General features: G+C 53.9%; 1 protein-coding gene across 1 annotated transcript; it reads right to left on the bottom strand.

The window, feature by feature from the left end:
* Nucleotides 1-409: 409 nt before the first annotated feature.
* PLPP7 (phospholipid phosphatase 7 (inactive)) lies at nucleotides 410-18,765 on the bottom strand. The gene is made up of 6 exons (XM_050980962.1): nucleotides 16,215-18,765; nucleotides 15,495-15,545; nucleotides 15,230-15,380; nucleotides 14,353-14,991; nucleotides 13,189-13,661; nucleotides 410-1,253 (listed from the first exon to the last, which is right to left on the bottom strand). Exons 5-6 carry the CDS (start codon nucleotides 13,637-13,639, stop codon nucleotides 889-891), a joined length of 816 nt encoding a protein of 271 aa, XP_050836919.1. The 5' UTR covers nucleotides 13,640-13,661; nucleotides 14,353-14,991; nucleotides 15,230-15,380; nucleotides 15,495-15,545; nucleotides 16,215-18,765; the 3' UTR covers nucleotides 410-888.
* Between the last annotated feature and the right edge of the window lie 374 nt (nucleotides 18,766-19,139).

The following is a 19,139-nucleotide window of genomic DNA, read 5'->3' on the forward strand; positions in this document are numbered from 1 at the left end:
TCTAGAGACAGCTAGACCACAGAGAACTGGAACATTCTGTTCAAAATATGGGATTTTCTTATGGCTGTTCTGAGGGGGGGATCCATTTAGGAGACAGCACAATGAGCATGGCCATCACCTGGATAAGAATCCACCAGGCTTCAAGGAGGCCACTTGTCAATAATGGGAAGAAGCACCATGTCAGGGCATTGTGTGTCCCTTACCAGACCAAAAACTCCTCATGCACCCTCAGAGAACAAGTTTTCCTTCCATGTCCTGAGCACCCACCTAGGGCCATCCCACCCAAAGCAAAAGTTTGCATCCCCTTGGACAGCAAGACTGCAGGACCTGCTCCATGCTGAATGTATCTCTCAAAGCCACACTGGGCTGGTTTTCTCCCCTCCCTCATGATAAGAACCAAACAGGGCAGGATTTTTATGATTATTTATTATCTGTAAAGCACCAGCAGTGTCCTGACTCTGTACAAGACACAACTGCTGGGCTTACAAAAAGAAAAAAAGCACTGTGGCCGAAATAATTTATCCTCGAAAAAGTTCACAAATGTGTTCTCAGGAAGCTCTCAGGCACTGCCCATCCTGAGGACATATCAAAGTGCCAATGTGAACCACCTGAAGAAGGCAGACATGGAGCTCATTTCTCTCACCTGTAAAGCTTAATTAGGCTGCTGTCCAAACACAGCTTGAGAATATGGCCAAAACACAGGTATGGCCCTTGATTTCTAAAACCCAATCCATTACAAGAAACTTTTTTTTTTAAAGGTGGGGAAGCGACATTAAAAAACACCACTACTCATGGAAGTTACAACTGCTTCCAACAAACAACACGTAGAAAATACTGGGAGGGAGGGGAGACTCTCAAAGTATCTTCTAGCTTCCAAGTCCTCCACGTTCACCAGATGGATATCAACATCTGACACGTGTTGGAAGACATCCATATCAACTCCACCAGCCTGAACTGCAGGTAGCCGAACACAAAGCCCGAGAGGACATCGGTGATGTGGTGCCGCCCGATCATGACGCGCGAGAGGCCCACGCAGAGGGCCCAGAGCACCAGCAGGATGCGCAGAGGGATGGCCAGCACCAGGTGGTTGAGGAAGAACTTGGAGAGCATGGCCACCCTGCTGGCGTGCCCGGCGGGAAAGGCGTAGGTGTCCATGGTCAGGTAGTCCAACAGGCCAGGGTTGATGTCGTAGGGGCCCTTGCGCTTGGCCAGCTTCTGCAGACCTGCCACAATCATGATGTCCAGGAGCAGGGCTACAAAACAGGAGACACAGAGGGAGCAGTGAGAGGCACAAGAGTTGAGGGCAATTTTCAAGGCGTAACATTAAAGGGTTGTCATTGTCTTTAAATAAAACTTTGTGTTTGGTTCTGGTCAGATGTCCATGGTGCAGCTGTACACAGCTTCCCCATCCTCAGGTCACCACCCAAATGTTGATTAACACTCCCAGTTTGGCCACAGAGGAGGCAAATACCACTGTCACCACCTGACAGAGCAGAACCCCAAACCGCAGAGGCGAGCAACCCACCTGGGCAGGAAGAGAGCAACTGGCAAAGCTAAAATTGAAACTCTTTTGGCCCTCAAACCCCCACTCTGGGTGTTCCTGTTGCTGCCTCCACCTCGTGCTTTAGAAACCTTGTGCAGCAAGGTCCCTGCCAGGCTGACCAGGCTGCAGTGAGCAGTCTGCTGGAGGAGAGGTGCCCCACAGCACTTTCTAGAATTGTCCCTTGTCCTCTCCCAAGCCCACCACCTCCTCCTGCCCAGAGCAGCCAGGGGATCACACCATGCTGACAGATTTCTCACCATGCTGACAGATTTCACTAAGAAAAGAGCATTAGGAGCCAGTGAGCCAAGAGGAACAATAAAGAAAAATGGGCTCCTGTGTTAGAAACAGCACCACAGCGTGTTGGAGGGTGGGTGACATCCTCCTAGACATCCCCCACCCATCCTTCTTCCTCTGCCAAACACCAAACACCCACAAACCATTTCTTATTTCTGCTCACCTCTTGCTCCCTGTGACTTTCTGCCTGCAAGTCACCCCACAAAGCCCCTTCCCTGTGCAAATGCACTGGGGGTGCCACACCTCCCAGCCCCAGCAAACCCAGGCTTGTGGTGGCACAGGCACCTGCACCTGCAGCTCTCTACACCAAACCAACATTCTTCCCTAACAGCTTCAGGAGTGAAACCCATCAGCACTTGTCTACATCCCCCTCCTCTTCAGCCCACCCGCTTCGTCCCAGCCGACAGGTACTGTCATTTCTATTTCCTAGCATCAATTTTATTTCTCTTTAATCCCCTCATCTGCTTTTCCCCAACCCTCCTAATTAGTCAGAGAGCTGATTTCAGCTCCCTGCAGCAATGACAAGGACATATCTGCCATCACCAGCACAGCCTGCTCCCTCAGCAGGAATGCCAGGGGCAGTTGTTTGGCTCTCAGGCCCTGGTAAAGACCATTCCTTGAGAGCTGACAAGGTTTCAGGAGCATGGATGGGAATGTGGTGGTGGTGGGGATGGGAAATGAGATGGCACACGGGAGGAAGCTCCTCCTGCCTGCTCAGCACCTGGCAGGAGCTGGAAGTGAGGAGCTGTCACAGCAGCTCTGCTCACCCACCTTCCCCGTGTGCCACCCCCAGCTCCAGCACTGCTCTGGGAAGGGGCTGGTATTTATCCTGGCAAAAGCCTCTCCTTGTGGGAGACTGCTTTTCTGTCTCATCTGCAGGGCATCTTGCATGGGGAAGTGGGACAGCAGGACCTCCCTGAACCTTCTGCCCAATGGGTCATGCGTGCCCTGGGGTCTCAGAGCTGTGGAGGGCAGATAGAGCAGAGGAAAAGATCTGGGTACCAGCTCCTCCCTGGCATGGACAGCAGCAGGAATCCAGCACAGGCACAAAAAGCAGGAGATTGACACAGAGCAAAGGTTCATGAGTGGCACCTGAACAAAGGTGTCCAGCTGCAGGTGGCAAGGGGCTGCAAGGAGGCCAGTCACACCAGTGGGCCTGCAGCAGCAGCAATGGGTTTAGGGGGACAAGGACAACCAGGGACTGCCCAGCTCCTGCTGGATGTGACCAGCGGCAGGGAGAGAGCAGGGGGAGGTCTGCAGCCCACCAGGACCCCCACACTCAGCAGAGTGGTTGTCTGCACTTTGCTGATTTTTGTTTTTGACAGGCTGGCTGTGGGGAGAAAGGGAGGGAGGGATTTCAGACACAGGCTGTGGAGCCCTGCAGCAGCCACTCACCCTGGCTCCCTGTTAAGGTCAAATGCTATGAGCCCAGGCCTGGCTGACCATTACAGGGCTGCCCTGCTACACAGGGCTCTGCTCATGCTGGGCTTCCTAAATCACCCCAGCCCAACTCCTCACCCCATTAAGTGACCCCCCCACAGCCCTGATCCAGCAAAGTGCTTCAGGAGAGGATTTTCAGAGCTCATCAGCTGCATTTCCCACCAGTCCCATCTCACCCTGGATGAGAACTGTATGAAACTGAAGCTCCACCATGCTCTCTTGGGAACCCAGACTCATCAAATTCTCGGGAGCCCAGAAGCATCAGAGAGATGATGCACCAGTGCTGCCAAGAGAAGACTCTGGCCCAAGCTGCTCTGCTGAAGTCAGCACCAATTGCATTGCTTAGAAGCCAAGCCAGGGCTCCAGAACTAGTCTGGGCACCCCAACAGATCTCAGTGTCTCCTCCACAGCATTCAATAAATTCCCTAGAGACCATTCCCACCAAACCTGCCCATGGATCAGCAGCACAAGTGCCCTGTGCTTTAGCAATATGTGGTGCTCACCACTGCCTGTCGGCATTTTGCACTGGCAATATTTTTTTACGGTCAAAGGTGATGTCAGGGCAACTCGAGGGATGCAGGCATGTGTGCATGGAGGTGTTCAGGGCATGGAGAACAAGCCAAAGAGCAGTTCTAATAATCCTTTCATTCAGAAGATGAATAAAATGGGCCTTCAGTACTGCTAGCTTTGATTTTCGTCAAATGATGCACAGAAAGCAAAAAGCCTCGTTTGCCCACATTTCAGGATGGGAAGGCATGACAGCATTAAAACCAGGGGTTAATTTGCCGTTAAAAGGAAAAAAAAAACCACAGAAGATCCCTCGTCTGGTGCTTTTTCTGCCACTTCCCCTTGCACTTTCTGTTCCTTTCATGGAGATTTCTTTATGAAACAGCCCCAGCAGCCAGCCCTGGCCCCTGAGGCGTGGGGGGTCCCACTGCCCTGGGGTCTCTGCTGTTCCCCTTCCCAGTGCTGGGTCTCTGCTGTTCCCCTTCCCAGTGCTGGGTCTCTGCTGTTCCCCTTCCCTCTCCTGCTGCTGCTGCCAGCGCTGGCAGGGTGAATCAGCAGGCAGCACTGCTGCCAAGGGCCCATCCTTCAGGAACAGCTACAGACAGTGCTGTTGCCCAGCAGCCCCATCCCCAGCCCTGTTCCCTCCCAATCCCATGACATACATACCCTCTGGCACCTTGGCTCGCTTCCTTCCTCCCCTTCATGCAGATCAAATCCTCCCCCCTCGGGTGGGCACTAAGGGGTTAACTGTATCGTGTCCCCTCGGTGCTCCAGCTGCACTGGGTGTCTCTGCACTGGGGACTGTCCCTGCTGTTGAACCCCAAGCCCCTGAGCCTTGCACCTGCCACCTGCAAATCAGCAGCACCACCTTGGTTCTGCCCTTCCCTGGTGCCTCACAGAGCCCTGCAAATCCTCCAGGCTGCCCTGGCTGGAGGCTGGAGCAAGCACAGCCCCAGGAGAGCCCATGGAAAGGAGCCTGCAGCTGATGCACCAGCCTGCACTGGCTGCTCTCTGGGGACCCTGGGGCTGTCAAAAGCACAGCAGGCATGGCAGAGTGCCACCTGACTGAGGCTGAGATGAGAGAAGAAGTTTTAATATGAAGCATTTTTTTCATTGTGCCTTTCCCCTCAGCCAGGTAGCACTGGATTTAAACCAGAGGCATCACTGGAGGTAAAATCCAGGTAGTGCTGTACTTGAGACTAAAGGAAGGATTAGCTCTTGCCCATTCTTTCTCCTTTCACATTTTTCTGAAAAAGATCAGGAATTTCCCTGTTGACCTGGTGTTAAGGGAAACAATCCTTCAGATTTCCAACACGAAACCACCCAATCCCCAAATCCTACATTAACATCTACAATTTCCTTAAAACACAAAACCAAACAGCAAGTCTTATCTTGCCTGTGACAATTTTAGCATCAGAGATCACCTTGGTATTGTAAAAAGCCAACATCTGGCATCAGATGCACAGTAAATGAGCTGAAAGTGAGCCCCCTGGGCAAGCATTTTATATCTATTAATAAGGAAAGGAAAACAATTATCTGCCTTGCTCCTACCACCAAATGTTAGGAGCCCATTAGGAGCAGGGAGGTGAGCAGAGGAGCCCTGTGCAGGCTGGGCACAAGGACAAACCTGAACCATCAGCAGCAGAACCAAACCAAACCCCAAAGCTTGAATTTAAAAGGAATTGAAGCAGTTGGATGTCCCCTGTCACCATAAGGTCCTTTCTGTCCCTGAGGAGGCATCTCTGCTGCTGTCCCTTAAGGCTGGAAGAGGCTGAGGATGGTGTGAGCACCCTTGGGGACATGTTCTGCTCCAGGTTGGAGCCAGGCAGTGTCTCCAGGGACGGAGGCAGATTCCAGCTGGGATGTTTATATAAACATGTTATCAAAACCACAGCTGAAAAACAACCTGGGTGCAGTTCTAGGGGCAGGGGGGGAGGAAAAGAGGAGAAAGCCAAAAAAGCCCTTGGCCTCATCTGCTCCTGCAGCCGAGATCCACGTGACTTCACACACATGGGGCTGCTTCCATGAGACAAGGCTGCTCTCCAGAGTCCAGCCTGTGAGGTCGGGATCAGAAACAGTCACAGGCTGGACTCAGCCTCCCAGAACCACGGCTGAGCACATGGGGAGAGGAAAACAGGGAGGTAGATGTCCAGGAATGAAGAGTGAGCTCATTACATGAGCTCAGGAGGCTCCCAGTGTGGGAGCAGATGTGTCTCAGACAAGATGTGCACAGAGCAGAGCCAAGCTGGGACAACTCATTGCCTGGGCCTCAAACCCAGCATGCTGGAGGTGGCATGTGCTCCCCACTGCAGCTGCTGAGGATGTGTGTAGGGCCAAGACTGGCTTGGAAGGGTCTGTATTGCCCAGATTACCCACCCTCACTCAGTGCTGAACTCTGGACAAATGCCACCAGTCCCAGGAAACAGTTTCTTTAGCTCCATAATTAGAATTCATCATTTTTCCCCCCATTTTTCTTTTTACTTATGTGCCCCCTCCTACTCCTTCTGAACTTCCCAAATCTCCTGCAGGCATCAGGCTCCCTGACCTGGAAAATGAGCTGCTTGCAGCCTTATCTCGTTGACATTAATGAGAGATGCAGGTTTCAAAAGAGTCTTCACCCTCTCTCCAGTGGAGTCAGCAGCAGCTGGAAGAGGTCCACTCTGGAAATGAACCCCTCCATTCCATTTTGTTCCCCAAATGTGGCACTATGGGGTGTAAGAGCTGACAAGAAGCACAGATGGCATGACACACATTGAAGAGCCAATGAATCAGGCATTTTGCTGTTTGAGGGGGGGTTATTTTTTGGCTGAACAAGCATCAGTGTGGGGTAAGTGGTCATGGGGAGGTGATAAAATGGTGGAAAGCAGAATTGTGCAATTAATTAAAATAAAACCCCACAACAACTAAAAATAGATTTGCTATATTCTAGATGATTAGAAGCAGCCCTGAGTGCAAACACAGGCTGCCTGGAGTTCTCCCCTTGGAAACACTGTGCCCTGGGAGCTGGGAATTTTGTACTGAGCATCAAATTCTGAGTGGGGTCTTCACTGGGGGGGCTGCACAGGCTGGGGAGAGATGCAGGCAAGAAGGGGAGCACAGTGAAAAGGGCTCGTGCTGCTGGGGAAAAGGAGCTGAGCAGCCCTGAGGATGGCTCATCTGCCTCCAGAAGGGCTCTGACAGCTTGAAATGCTCCTGTACCCCATGGCAGCAGCACAGGAACCACCAGCACATCCCAGAGCCACACCCAGCAGCACCTACAGCACTGCATGGGATGAGCTGGAGGAAGAAAAGTGCCTTGGGCTGAGGACCAGCAGTATGGCCCAGCTCACAAAGGCTGGGCTCCTTGATGGCCTCAGTGCTGTTTGGGCTTAGAGTTCCACCCCACTGCTTTCAAAGAGGCAAACTGGCAAAAACAAAAAAAAATTAAATTAAAAAGGGTCTGATGCTGTGATGCTCAGAGGGTCTCCAACCATCACACCTCCCAGTGTGGACCCAGATCAGGTACCTCTGCCAGCACCCCTGTACAGATGGAAATGGTTCTCTGATCCAGGTTAAAGCATGGAGGTTTCCTCAAAGTGGAGGAAAATAGGAGAGTTCATCTGATTCTCCTCTTTCCCACCCCACCTTCCACCAATCCTGACCCGGAGCAGGGTCTCTCCCTGCCTGCTGCTCCTCCCAACAACTCACCTCACTCCCCCACCGTGCTCTTCCCAGCCACTGCTCCTGTCAAGGCGTGTTAGAGGCAAACACACTCACGCATTCCTGGGAGCTCCCCTGGCTCTGCCCGAGTGGCACAGCCACTGTCCCTTCCGAGCTGCAGGCAGGGGCAATGGGAAGTTGTTCCCGGAGTGACAGACAGAAGGATGACTCATTTCCCATGTTTATTCCCCCTCTTCCCATTCAACAACCCTCGCACTTCTTTTCTCTTTTGCTCTGCATTCAGGCTCGGAACGTTTCGCTGCTGGCTCGGTTGGGTTGGATTCCAGCTCGAGGGTTGGATTCCAGCTCGCTGCACATTCCCCAAGGGCTGCACTCTGATGCCTGCAGGGCTCACAGCATCCCCAGCAGCCAGCCAGGACCTGAGCAAATCGCCTGGTCCCGAGGGGCTGATCAGAGCACGGCTCTGATGGAGACACCGTGCAGCCCCTGGAAAGACCCCCGTGCCTGCTCCAGCCACAGTCTGATGAGTCCCTGTCTGTCCCTGCCTGTCCTTTATCCAAGGGGACACTGCAGCGAGCAGGACACGCTCCTGTAGAGGAAGCAGGCAGGAAGGGGGGCAGGGAAGCTGGGAGAGCTGGGCATTGCTGGCTGCTCAGAGATGCCTGAGCTCATCAGCTGTGAAGGGATGAAGGCTGAGCACAGCACCCACCAAAGACCACGGACTTCAGCTGCTGTCTCTGGGCAGAACAGAGGCAGATGAGCAGCCTGGAGTGATGAAGGGGAATGGTTAATGCCAGGCTGGACCTGTGTCTAAATGCTGGATGCAGGGGCATCTGTGCTGTTCCCTCTGCCTGGCACCTTCCATGGGTCACTCGTGTTGGGTTATTTGGCATTGAAATGTTTCCACCTCACTGGGCAAACGTGCTACTGGCTCAGTGAGACCCTGGTGGGCACTGGCAGGGCTGGGAGAGGAGTGGGACAGCAGCTGAGCCCCCTCCATCCCTCCTTGAGCCCAAGGAAGGATGGTTCCACAGGGCACCAGCTCCTGAGCTGCTCTACCCATCCCTGATGGAATGTCCTCTGCCCTGCCTGGCTCAGGAAATCCCTGCTCTCACAATGCAAGAATGAAAAGGGAAAAAATGGACACATCTGGCCCCAAACCATCTCTGGGGCTCTGCTGGAGAGCAGAGCTCTGGATTCAGCAGAGCTCTGCTGGATTCAGACTGATCCATCTGCCGTGCAGCTCCCCGGCCTCTCTGCTGGGTCTGGGCTTCCCTGAGACTCAGCTGACAGGATCAGCTCCTCTACACAGCCTGGGCATCTCATCTACCCCGTGACCTTTACCAGCACCAGGCTGCACTGGCTGGATTTTTCATCCTCCAAAGAGAAGCACGACCATACCTGAAGCCCATCTGCATTGCTAGAACAGGGTCACTGGGGTCTCGAGGGAATGCCTGGGGAAGGGATTTCTTTCTCTCTCTCCTTCCCAATCCACCAATTTCCTGCAAATCTGGTCTTGCTTGGAAGCTGCCAGGATGGGACCACAGAGTTCTGACCATATATATGGATTTATAATTTTCTTTCTTAGGGGGTCTGCAGGAACCAGGCCACGATATTCTCCTTCAGAATATCATGGCCTGGTTCCTGGTCTGAGTAAAGCTATGTCAGTACTCAGGAAGAAGGCTGGACAGAGCAAGGACTTCCTCCTTGCTGACCTCTAGGAATGGAGAAGCTGCCCTGGGTTCCCTCCTTTCCTCCTCCTGTGGCATTCACCCCTCCCCAGCCCGACACTGCTGGATGATACATCCATGCCCTGAGGCAGTGCTGTACCTAATGGGATAAATGCTTAGTGACAGCTCCAAAGAGCCATCCTGCCCTCCAAGGGGATGCAGAGCCAGCTGGAGATGGCTGAGCACCAGGACCAGTGTCACTGAGACAGCAAGCAAAGAGAAGATTCTCTTCTCCTAGTCCGGATGCCTGTTCCAGAGAGCCAGGACCACAGCAGAACCAGTTCCTGGTCCTTCAAACCAAGCACAAACACAATTTTATCAGCAAGGATGACCCAGACAGGTACCTCCCAACAGCAAAGGCACCCAGCTGGATGGCAAATAACTAAACACAGCAGTGGTTTGGCTGTAAACACAAAAGTGGGGCCTCACTGGAGTGACCACTTTGGGTGGGCAACCACATTTCATCCCCAGTGACCACATTCCATCCCCTCTGCAGTGAGGAGGTGCCTGGATCTGCAGAGACCATCAGTTTAACGAGATCAATCTGTTTAGCTTAATAAATAGGAGGTGAAGAAATTACTTGAGCACTATCCAAAATACTGAAAGGCAGAAGAGAGGTTGGCTGAAAGAGCTGTTCAGCTGGAGAGAGAAGGGTATGGAGATGCAATGAAGGGAAGAGTCCAACTAAAAGCACTTGTGAGAATCCCAGCCACTGCAGTAATACAGAAATGGCTCTAAGTTCACCCTCACTTGTAACTGCACATCAGATTGAGTGTTTGGGTTTTTTCCCTTAACAAATTGAACAGGAATAAATTAAGGGATGTGCTACAGCCTGTATTTTGCTGTGGGTTAGATCGATGATCCAAATGTTCTCTGCTGGCTTTGCAGTCAATGAATCACTAAATTTGGATCCACATCCTCACCAGATGGATCAGAACCAGAAACTGAGGTACTGCTGCCCCCAGGGTTTAATGGAATTTCTATCTGGTTCCGAAGCAGAGCTGGGCATTTTACTGAAAGTTTTATAACTGCTTTCCCCCTGCAAGCCCGACTGCAAAGTTCAAATTACTTTCTAAGCACCTTAGTTTTCACTAAACCCTTGTGATTGCAGAGAAAAGCTTGAATAGTCCTAAAAGTTTCAACACTGGCAGACAAATAAAGTGAACTTTATAACTGGGGGATTTCCTGAGTTATGATTTTCTCAATCTAGCCAAGGGGTTGTGGACCTTCTCCCTGACTTTTGCTCAGCCAGGGCTGGTGATGCTGAGACAGTCTTCCTGAAAGCATGTCCTGGCAGAGGGATTTGTACAGTGGGCACAGATATCTGGTTTCTTCCATCTTTTCAGTAACAGGCTGTGTGTGCTTCTCTGGCTGTTTGGCATTTGCTGGAAAGGATTACTGTGAGAAGGGGAATCAATAAATTCCATCACAGATGACAAACATGGAGGGAAAACATTGCTTGGGGTTGCTAATCAGCATCTGCAGCAGGCATGGATGGAGCATCCCAGGGTCAGACCCCCTCACCCGAGATGCCCCCACGGTGGGAGCTCCTCCTCCATCTGCAGTGGTGCTCCTGCCAGGCTCCCAGTCCCCCTTCAGCAGTCTCCTGTCTCCTCGCCCTGGAAGCCTGATTGCAAATCCTAAACAAGTGCTCTATGATGGGCTGGCTCCCTGCCCAGAGACTGCATCAGAAATTCTGCTTGATGTATCAAACCCTCAGTGAGCCTGGGGAAGGGAGGAGAGCCCGGGGAGGCACGGAAGGGGTGCCACAGACAACCCCAACTTCCCTCTCCCAGCAGGGAAACACCAGGAGGTTCCCTTCCCTTTGACCTGTGCTTAAACAGGAGAGCTTTTCACCACGTCCTGGTGGATTTGAACCACAGGAAAGCAGCAGCAAGAGGGACCAAGGATGCCAGATGCAGCAGTGGTGCCATGACCTTCCTACACAAGACCCCACTGTTCTCGGGACCTGTCGAGGTCCACCAGCCCCAGGCTCCTTCTCCACCAGCAGTGCAGATATCATGGCAGCAGCTACTCAGATACTCAGAGTTTCTGACTGCAATCCTAAATATCAGCCCAAGGCCACTCTCACAGCAGAGATCTGCTCTGTGGGGTGACAAAAGTCCTCCTGCAGAAGCTCTGATGAGAGAGGCTGAGGGCACCTTGGCCAGTCCCACCAGTTGATGCTGTCTTTTCAGAGGGAGCAGTGGAGCACTTTGGAAATTGCCAGACCCATGGAACTGGTCCTTCAGTTCCTGTCTTGGCAGGGGGAGAGGAGGGCTGGGAGTAGTGTGTCTAGGCAAGGATGCAGGACTCCAGAACCTCCACTTGTTCCTGGGCACCATGGTGGAGCTCAGGAGACCTGGAGATGTGGGTAGTGGTGCAGGGATGAGCTCTCCCAGCCACCACTCCACAAAGTTAGAACATGACCCAGAAGTGGCTTTGCATTTGTCCTCCTCATATAGGAACAGGAGGGTGAGAAAGCCTTCCTTGTTTTTAAGCCAAAAGGGGCACCAGCTCTTTGTAAGGACCTCGAATATTTTGGAGTCAAAGCAGCCAGAGTTTTCAGGCTCCAACCCCGTCAGGGGCTCTTGGGTCAAGAGACATCTGGAAGCTGTGCTGGTTGCTGTTAGTCACCTGTTATTTCATCCTCGTGCCCTTTTAAATGGATCCTCTCTTCCCAGGAGGGGCTGACCCCAGCACTGAGGAGGCCCTGCAGGAACTGCTGATGTGAGCTATTCTGGCTTCTTCCCACCACTGCCTCCCCCCAGGAGATGTCACAGCACCAGGACAGTCTCCTCCAAAGGCACAGGGGAGAAAAGGCAGCTACCACTGTGCTTTTCAAGCCAGTCCAGGTCAGTCTCCACCCTCTCTGAAGGATAAACTTGTGAAAAAAACCCAAAAACCTGGAGCGGCTGAGCTGTATCACGTCACAGTCAGCCCCTGCAGACAGGACGTCCCTTTCCTGTGGTGCCTGTGAAATAAAGTGTCCCTACAGCCTCTCAAAATGCTCCCTGAGAAGAAAGAGTCTAAATACAATTATTTCAATTTCTCCTACCAACCAAAAGTGGGATTGCTGAGTTTTTAGGGAGGGTGAAACATCAGAGTGGGTGATGAAGTGAGCCAGAGGAGAGGGTATTTAGTCAGGAGGAAAAATAGGATAACTGGACCCTGTGCCAAAGGCAGAAGAGCAAGAAGAGCAAGGTCCTCAGGTATATGTGGCCTGGGCAGGCTGGGGCCAGGATCTAAGGCAAGTCACAGCTAGAGCTCATCCTGGTCACTGGTGGGACATCAGGGTGGGATGGGCCCTGCAAAGGGGGAAGAAGAAGGGGTTTGGAGAAGCCAAACCCCTTAACACATCCAGAAACAGGGACACTGACCACCACCATGCAAGGTAGGACTAACAGGAGAGCCAGAGGCATCCCAGCCTGTCTACACAGCCTCTGGGTCAAATTAGCACATGGAAACGGGGACAGCAGCAAGAAAGGTACCCAAGGGAAGGAGGATGTGAGAGCAAACTGCAGCAGGGAAGGTGACAGGACTCCATCACATGGAGTCTGGTCAAGAATGTGGCAAAGGGATGGAAATAACATCCTCAGGAATTAATGCAGATATTAAAGACTAATATCTTTATGATATCCTATCAAACACCAGGGCATTTGACCACACATTAAATAAAAGACACCACTGCTGGTATCCACCCTCCCACCACGGACACTCCCTCAGTCTGACTGGACAGCCCTGCCCCACGCAGCACCAGGGGCCTGTCCCTGCTCCACAGCTGTCCCCAGCTTCCATGGTTACTCCACCCCTCTTAGACACCTTCTTGTGCCATCCATCACCCCCAGCACCTGGAACCAGAAGGGCCAACAAGTGCAGCATTTACCCTAAAGGTCACTCCCTGCTTCCCAACCACTTCTGATGCTGGGAGCAGCCAGAGGAGGAGTCCCAGTGCTGCTGTCCCTTGTGAGGAGGGCTGGGCTTCCCCAGCAGGGAGGGAGGTTTGCCACTCACCCAGCAGCAGGTTCATGAGGACCTCCTGGCCTGCCAGCGTGCTGCTCTTCACCAGGCAGATGAGCGTCCCCGCAATCCAGGGGATGCCGTGCCCCGTTATCCCCAGGAGGTTGATCATGGAGCGGGCGCCTCCCCAGGAGGAGGCTCTGTTGGCACACACTCCCAGCCTCTTGGACATGCAGATATCGATGGCCAGCAGCGAGTTGAAGGCGATTCCCTTGAAGGAGGGGTTGAGCTGCATGCAATCCTCCTCGGGCAGCTGCTGCGACTGCCGCCGCTCCTTGGGGCCGCTGCTCTGGGCACCGGCTGCCCCGGCCTGGCCGCTCTGCTTCCTGCTGGAGCTCCTGCCCTCCTGGTTCCCCTTCAAGGGCTGGTTCAGGGAGAGGAACTCAGCCCTGTTGAGGACATTGTTCCTGTCTCTGGCCCTGGACCGTGGCTGGGATGCTGGCATTGCAGTCTCTCTTTAACGCAACCTGCTTTGCAAATACCGGGAAGGAGAGAAATCCCTCGTCTCCTGCAGAAAGCTTCCCCCGCTCCCACCCTCACAAGCTGTGAATTTGGGAAGCTACAAAGGTTCCCCTCTGTTGCAGTTGCCCCCAGCACAGACTGCAGCTGTTAAATATAGAGTAAGGAATGCACATGGCTGTTTACTTCATGGGCCTAGCAAGCTTGGAAGGAAAATTAATGCCAGGCTTGGCAGCCACTCCAGTGCCAGGGAAAAAGGTTGGACAGCCAATAGATATGAAGAAGAGGAGGGAAAAACATTGTGCCAAAGGTTGGTTGCTTCTGGCCTGGTCTATTTAAATCTTCCAATTGCTTATTCCCCTGGGCTGCAAGGGAAACTGGGAAACGTAGTTCTTTCTGTGCTGCAATTCACATTTCAGTGCCAGAGTCAGAGCTGGAGATGATGGCATCCCCCTCCCTCCTCAGGCCACCTCTGGGGGCTGTGCTGCTTGGCTTTGCAGCACCAAGACCGGGTGTCACCCAGGCACTTCCCCTCAAGGGGGTCTTCCCCAAATCTTCTTAATTAATCTGTTCTTCAGCTTCTCCCCCCCATACCTGGGCACCCTGAATACCCCCTGGCAGGATACCCTTCAAAGCCCCCCTAAGCCCACCCTCCCTGCCCGCTCGGGGCGCGCCCCTGGAGCGCCTCCCATCACTCACCCCGGAGAAGCATCACCTGCCTCCTGATCACCCGGGCAGGAGCCGCTGATGAATTCCCATCCTCCTTGAACTCCCATCCTCCTTGAATTCCCATCCTCCTTGAATTCCCATCCTCCTGCCCCGGCGCTGCGTGGCCTCGATAGCGCACGTGTCCCCGCCGTGTCCCCAGCGCGGCACAGCCCGAGCTGACAGCAGGTGACAGCCGCTGCCCGTGTCCCCCGACCGCGGCACAGCCACCGGCCCCGGCAGCACGGAGGGGAGGGAGGCTCTGCCAGGTCCCAAGGAGGACAGGGAACACTTGCTGTCCCTCCTGCCACACACGCTGTGCTCCATCGCTGTCACCTCCCACCTCCCTGCCGACCCCCTGCGACATCCATGGCCCTGGGAGCATCCCTGCAGCTCCAGCTCATTGGGCTGAAGGATCATCCTGGAACAGCAGCTGTGTGGGTCTGAGCCTCCAGCACCTCTGGGACACACCACCCATGTCATTCCTCCTGCCTGCAGGGTGACAGCCCAGCTGCAGCACCCCCCCAGCCAGGTCACCTGCACTGCCAGCACCTCCCCTGCACAATGGGCTCTCCACAGCATCCCCAGGCTCCTGCAACAGGATTATTCCTATGGAAATAGGCTGGAAATCCCCTGTGGATGGAGAATTGAAGATGGATATTACACTGAGGAGCAGAACAGCCACAGCTCTTGGTGGCAGTGACATTTGTCTACACAACTGTCCAGTTACAGAGGTCAGTGGCTGCACAGGCAACCCTGGGAATGGGGCACCCAGGTGTCTTTAAAGGTCTTGTCCAAACTGCAGTGGGGAGTTTAAGTACTAAAGGAAAGGTGGTTCTCAGGCTTCCAAAGATAATAGCACACATTTTACCTTTTCTTTGCACTGTTCTACATAGCTCTCAAAATTCCCTCAGTGAACTGTGCATCCAGGCTGTGCCCATCTCACTGACAGACCATCCAGGTGGCAGCAGTGCTTGGACAAGCAAGTGTCTGAGGTCCTGGGCTTTGTTCATATTTTCCTCCTTCAAGGGATAATAATATACATCAAGTTATTTCTGATTCATACCACTCCTGGAACTTATCCCTGATCAAGGGAGGTGATTCCACCCTTCTGCTCTGCTCTGGTGAGCCCTCACCTGGAGCACTGCATCCACCTCCAGGGTCCCCAGCACAGGAAGGACCTGGACCTGGGGTGAGAGCACAGGAGGCCATGGAGATGCTCCAGGGGCTGAAGCAACTCTGCCCTGAATCCAGGCTGGGAGAGCTGGGGGTGTTCAGCCTGGAGAGGAAAAGGCTCCAGGGAGACCTTGGAGCTCCTTCCAGTGCCTAAAGGGGCTCCAGGAGAGCTGGAAATGGAGTGACAGGACTGCCTGAGAGGGGTTAGATGGGATATTGGGAAGGCATTTTGGACAATGAGGGTGCTGAGGCCCTGGCACAGGTTCCCAAAGAAGCTCTGGCTGCCCCATCCCTGGAGGTGTTCAAGGACAAGGTTGGACAGGGCTTGGAGCAGCCTGGGGTAGTGGAAGGTCTCTCTGCCAGTGGCTGGGGGGGTTGGATTAAATGACCTTTAAAGGTCCCTTCCAACCCAAACCGTGTGATTCTGTGATCCCAGTGGGAGGAAGAGCTTGTTCCCTTCTCAGGCACCCTCACCCAGCCCATAAACCACAACCTCTCCTGGCTCAGGTACCACGTGGGGCTGTGGCAGCCCTAAAATCACACAGGAACTGCCACATCACCAACACCCAGCAGCTCCTGCCTGATCCCTGGCTGTGATGCCACTAGCAGGGCAGTCAGCACCCTATGCCAACCTGCCTGCCCTCACCCCACTGCCCAGCATGTGGAAAATCTCAGCCTACCTGACATGGGCCAGGCAGAGAACCATCAGCCCTGCTTCCACTTGGCTGTAGCCATCACCTCCCAGTGCCTCCTGGATTTTCCCACTCTGTGCAAGGCTGCTGCTCTGTGGAACTCTGCAAACATCAGAGGGATAAAGGCATTGCTGGCCAGGACCTTGCAGAAACAGGGAGATCCCCACCCAGTCTGTGCTGGGGATGCTCAGCTATAACTGAACACGTTCCACAGGAGCTGTCAGGGGTTAAAAAATACCTTGAAAGCCCTGGGAGTGCATTTAATCTCATGCCTGTCCTTCTGCTGACACTGATAGGAGGGAATTTCTGTGCCCCAGCCTCCCCATGAGACTCCAGCCTTGCACTCCAGTCCCAGTCCTGAGCAGGAAGGGGCTGGAGGAGGAAGGGCAGTGTGGGATGGATGCAGTGCCAGCAAAAGCCCTGTCAGTGGTGGAGTGGGAAAGGAAAACTGTCTGGTCTCTCCTGCAGCAGGGTGGGCTGTCACTGACAGTCCCAGCTGGGGAAACTGAGCTGGGAAGGGAAAAATCCCTGATCCCACTGAGGCCATGACAAGCCCCGTCCCATAAAACTAACCCGGGGTTTATAAATATCCCTGCAGACAGGCTCCCTGCTCCGCGGGGCTATTCCAGTCCTGACACATGATCCACTGGGGTCATCCAGCACCTGGGAGAACGCCCAGACAGACAGACAGACAGATCCGGCATGCTCCGTGTGTCCCTCTGCGCAGCCCGGCTGTGCTCAGCCCCGCTGCCCTGCCCACCCTGCCTGCGGGGCTGCCGGCCACAATTCCCTGCACAATTCCGCAATTCCAGGGGCCAGCACGGCCGGGCAAACCCTGCTGGAATGTGGGTGGGACAGCAGTGCCAGCCCCATCCCCTCTCTCTGCCCTTCACTGGCAGCGTCGGTGCGTCCCAACCTCTGGCCAAAGCAGCAGCACTTGCAACCAAAGTGCATCCAGCAAACCCTGCACGGGATCCTTCCAGGGACAAAAAAAAAAGCTGGGTAGGATGTGCTGATGCCTCAATCACTCACATCGGTGTGATGGAGACAGGCACGACCGAAACCCAACAAAAACTCCAGCTGAAGAGCTGATTCAATTAGAGTGAGATAATGTAATTTCCTAGTTGACCAGAGACAGCCAAGTTGAAGTAAGACCTGGCTGAAGCTTCAGTGGAACTAGAGTCGCAGAATATGCAGTTTCACCAGACTCAGGATGCTCTGGGAAACTGTGACAAGCTTGTTTGAAAAGTGTGAAAGAGTCTTGGAAATGTCAAAGGATTTCAGCACCTTCTGGAGGCTGCTGGATATTTCATTCGGAAGATGCTAATTTCATTCTTCCTGGTACTACATGATAGTAAGTGGCTTGTAACTTGAGCAGGTTCTTAGTGTTTCTCTCTGTCACAGGATTAGTGACTAAATTGTGCCTTTCACAGCAACTGGGAAGTTCAAAATAAATACTTCTCAATGCTTCGAGAAACACGTGAGGAGGAAAAACATCACAATAAGCTGTGTTTTTTCCACTTGCTGTGGGTGGAAAGGAGCAAATCTGCCTCTCCTCATCCTCTGGCATTTGCTTGCTAGGATAACCTGGTAGCCCAGGTCTCTCCTACCTGCCAAGGGCTAATCCAGCCTGCTGAGAGTGCAGGGTAGGAAGGACTAAAAGACATTTACAGCAGCTCTGCACTGCTGTGCCACACCACAAGCAGCACCGGCAAAGAGATTTTCACCTCTCATTTCCCCAGGTTTCCTATTTAGAAATAAGTGACAGAGGACACACTCACCCAATGCCTGATGTCCATCAGCTGAAAAGCCAAAAAATTCACCTCCCCTGGTGCTCAGATTCTGATGGCCAGCAGGACCAGCTGGCAACATTACCCCTAAAACTGTCTGTAATAGAAGTTTACAACTTTCCCACAGGCCACTGCTGCCTTAGACGCTTCTCACAGCTGCTCCCGAGTCCCACTGCTGCTATGGAGAGCTTTACATTATTCCTTGCTGGAATTACAGCCCATCCAGCCTAGGGCTACAGGTTCTGCAAATAAGGAGACCATCCCCTCTGGTGCCCTTTGGTTGGCACCAAATCGACCCAGCAGCAGGCTCCAGCCGGGAGAGGAAAATCTTAATCTGAAAATCCAAGAAAAAGTACATAGCAGTGAAATTAAAAGATAATAATAATAATAATAAAGGGGGGGGGAAGGCGTTTCTAAAATAAAAAAAAAAAAACTACATTACCCACAATTCACGGATATGTGGGAGGAAATGCTGTTTTTTTGCAAAGGAGGTTCAGCTTCAACAGCTGCAGTTTAAAAGCGAAATACAGGGGGAGGGATGGGACTGGGCGAAGGAGGGAGGACAGGGCGGCGGGGGGCGCGGGGGGGCCCGGACCCGCAGCCGGTGCCGCCGGGACCGCGGGAGCCACGGGCATGCGGCGCTCCCTGCCCGGGCAGCCGGCGGCAGCGACCGGGCACGCCCGGGGGCAGCGAGGGGCTGCGAGCGAGTTCCTGCAAAGTTTGACCCCGTTGCCTTTCTGATGCTGCGGCGGCGAGCGGAGCGGGAGCCCCCCCGCGCCCCCCCGCGCCCCCGGCGAGGCTGAGCCCCGCGGCCGGCGCCGTCCCCGGGTGCATGAATGTATTGCGGGAGAGGAAGCCTGCGGCAGCCGGGAGGCGGAGGCACCGATCCTGCTCCGCTCACCTCCCCGGGCAGCCAGCAAAGAGGCGAAGGGAAAAAAAACCCAGCGAGAGAAGGAGCCTTCCCCCCGCCCCGCGCCGCTGCTCGCCCCCGCAGCGCAGGAGCCGGGGCTCGGCGGCGCGGCCGGGGCTCGCCGCGGCTCCCCGGGATGCTGTGACGCCCTGCGGGGCCCACGCGTGTGCGGGGCAGCCCCGCCGCCCGCCCATGAGCCCCGCCGGCTGAGCC

Source organism: Serinus canaria, chromosome 17 (assembly GCF_022539315.1).
Source record: "Serinus canaria isolate serCan28SL12 chromosome 17, serCan2020, whole genome shotgun sequence".
Taxonomy (NCBI): domain Eukaryota; kingdom Metazoa; phylum Chordata; class Aves; order Passeriformes; family Fringillidae; genus Serinus; species Serinus canaria.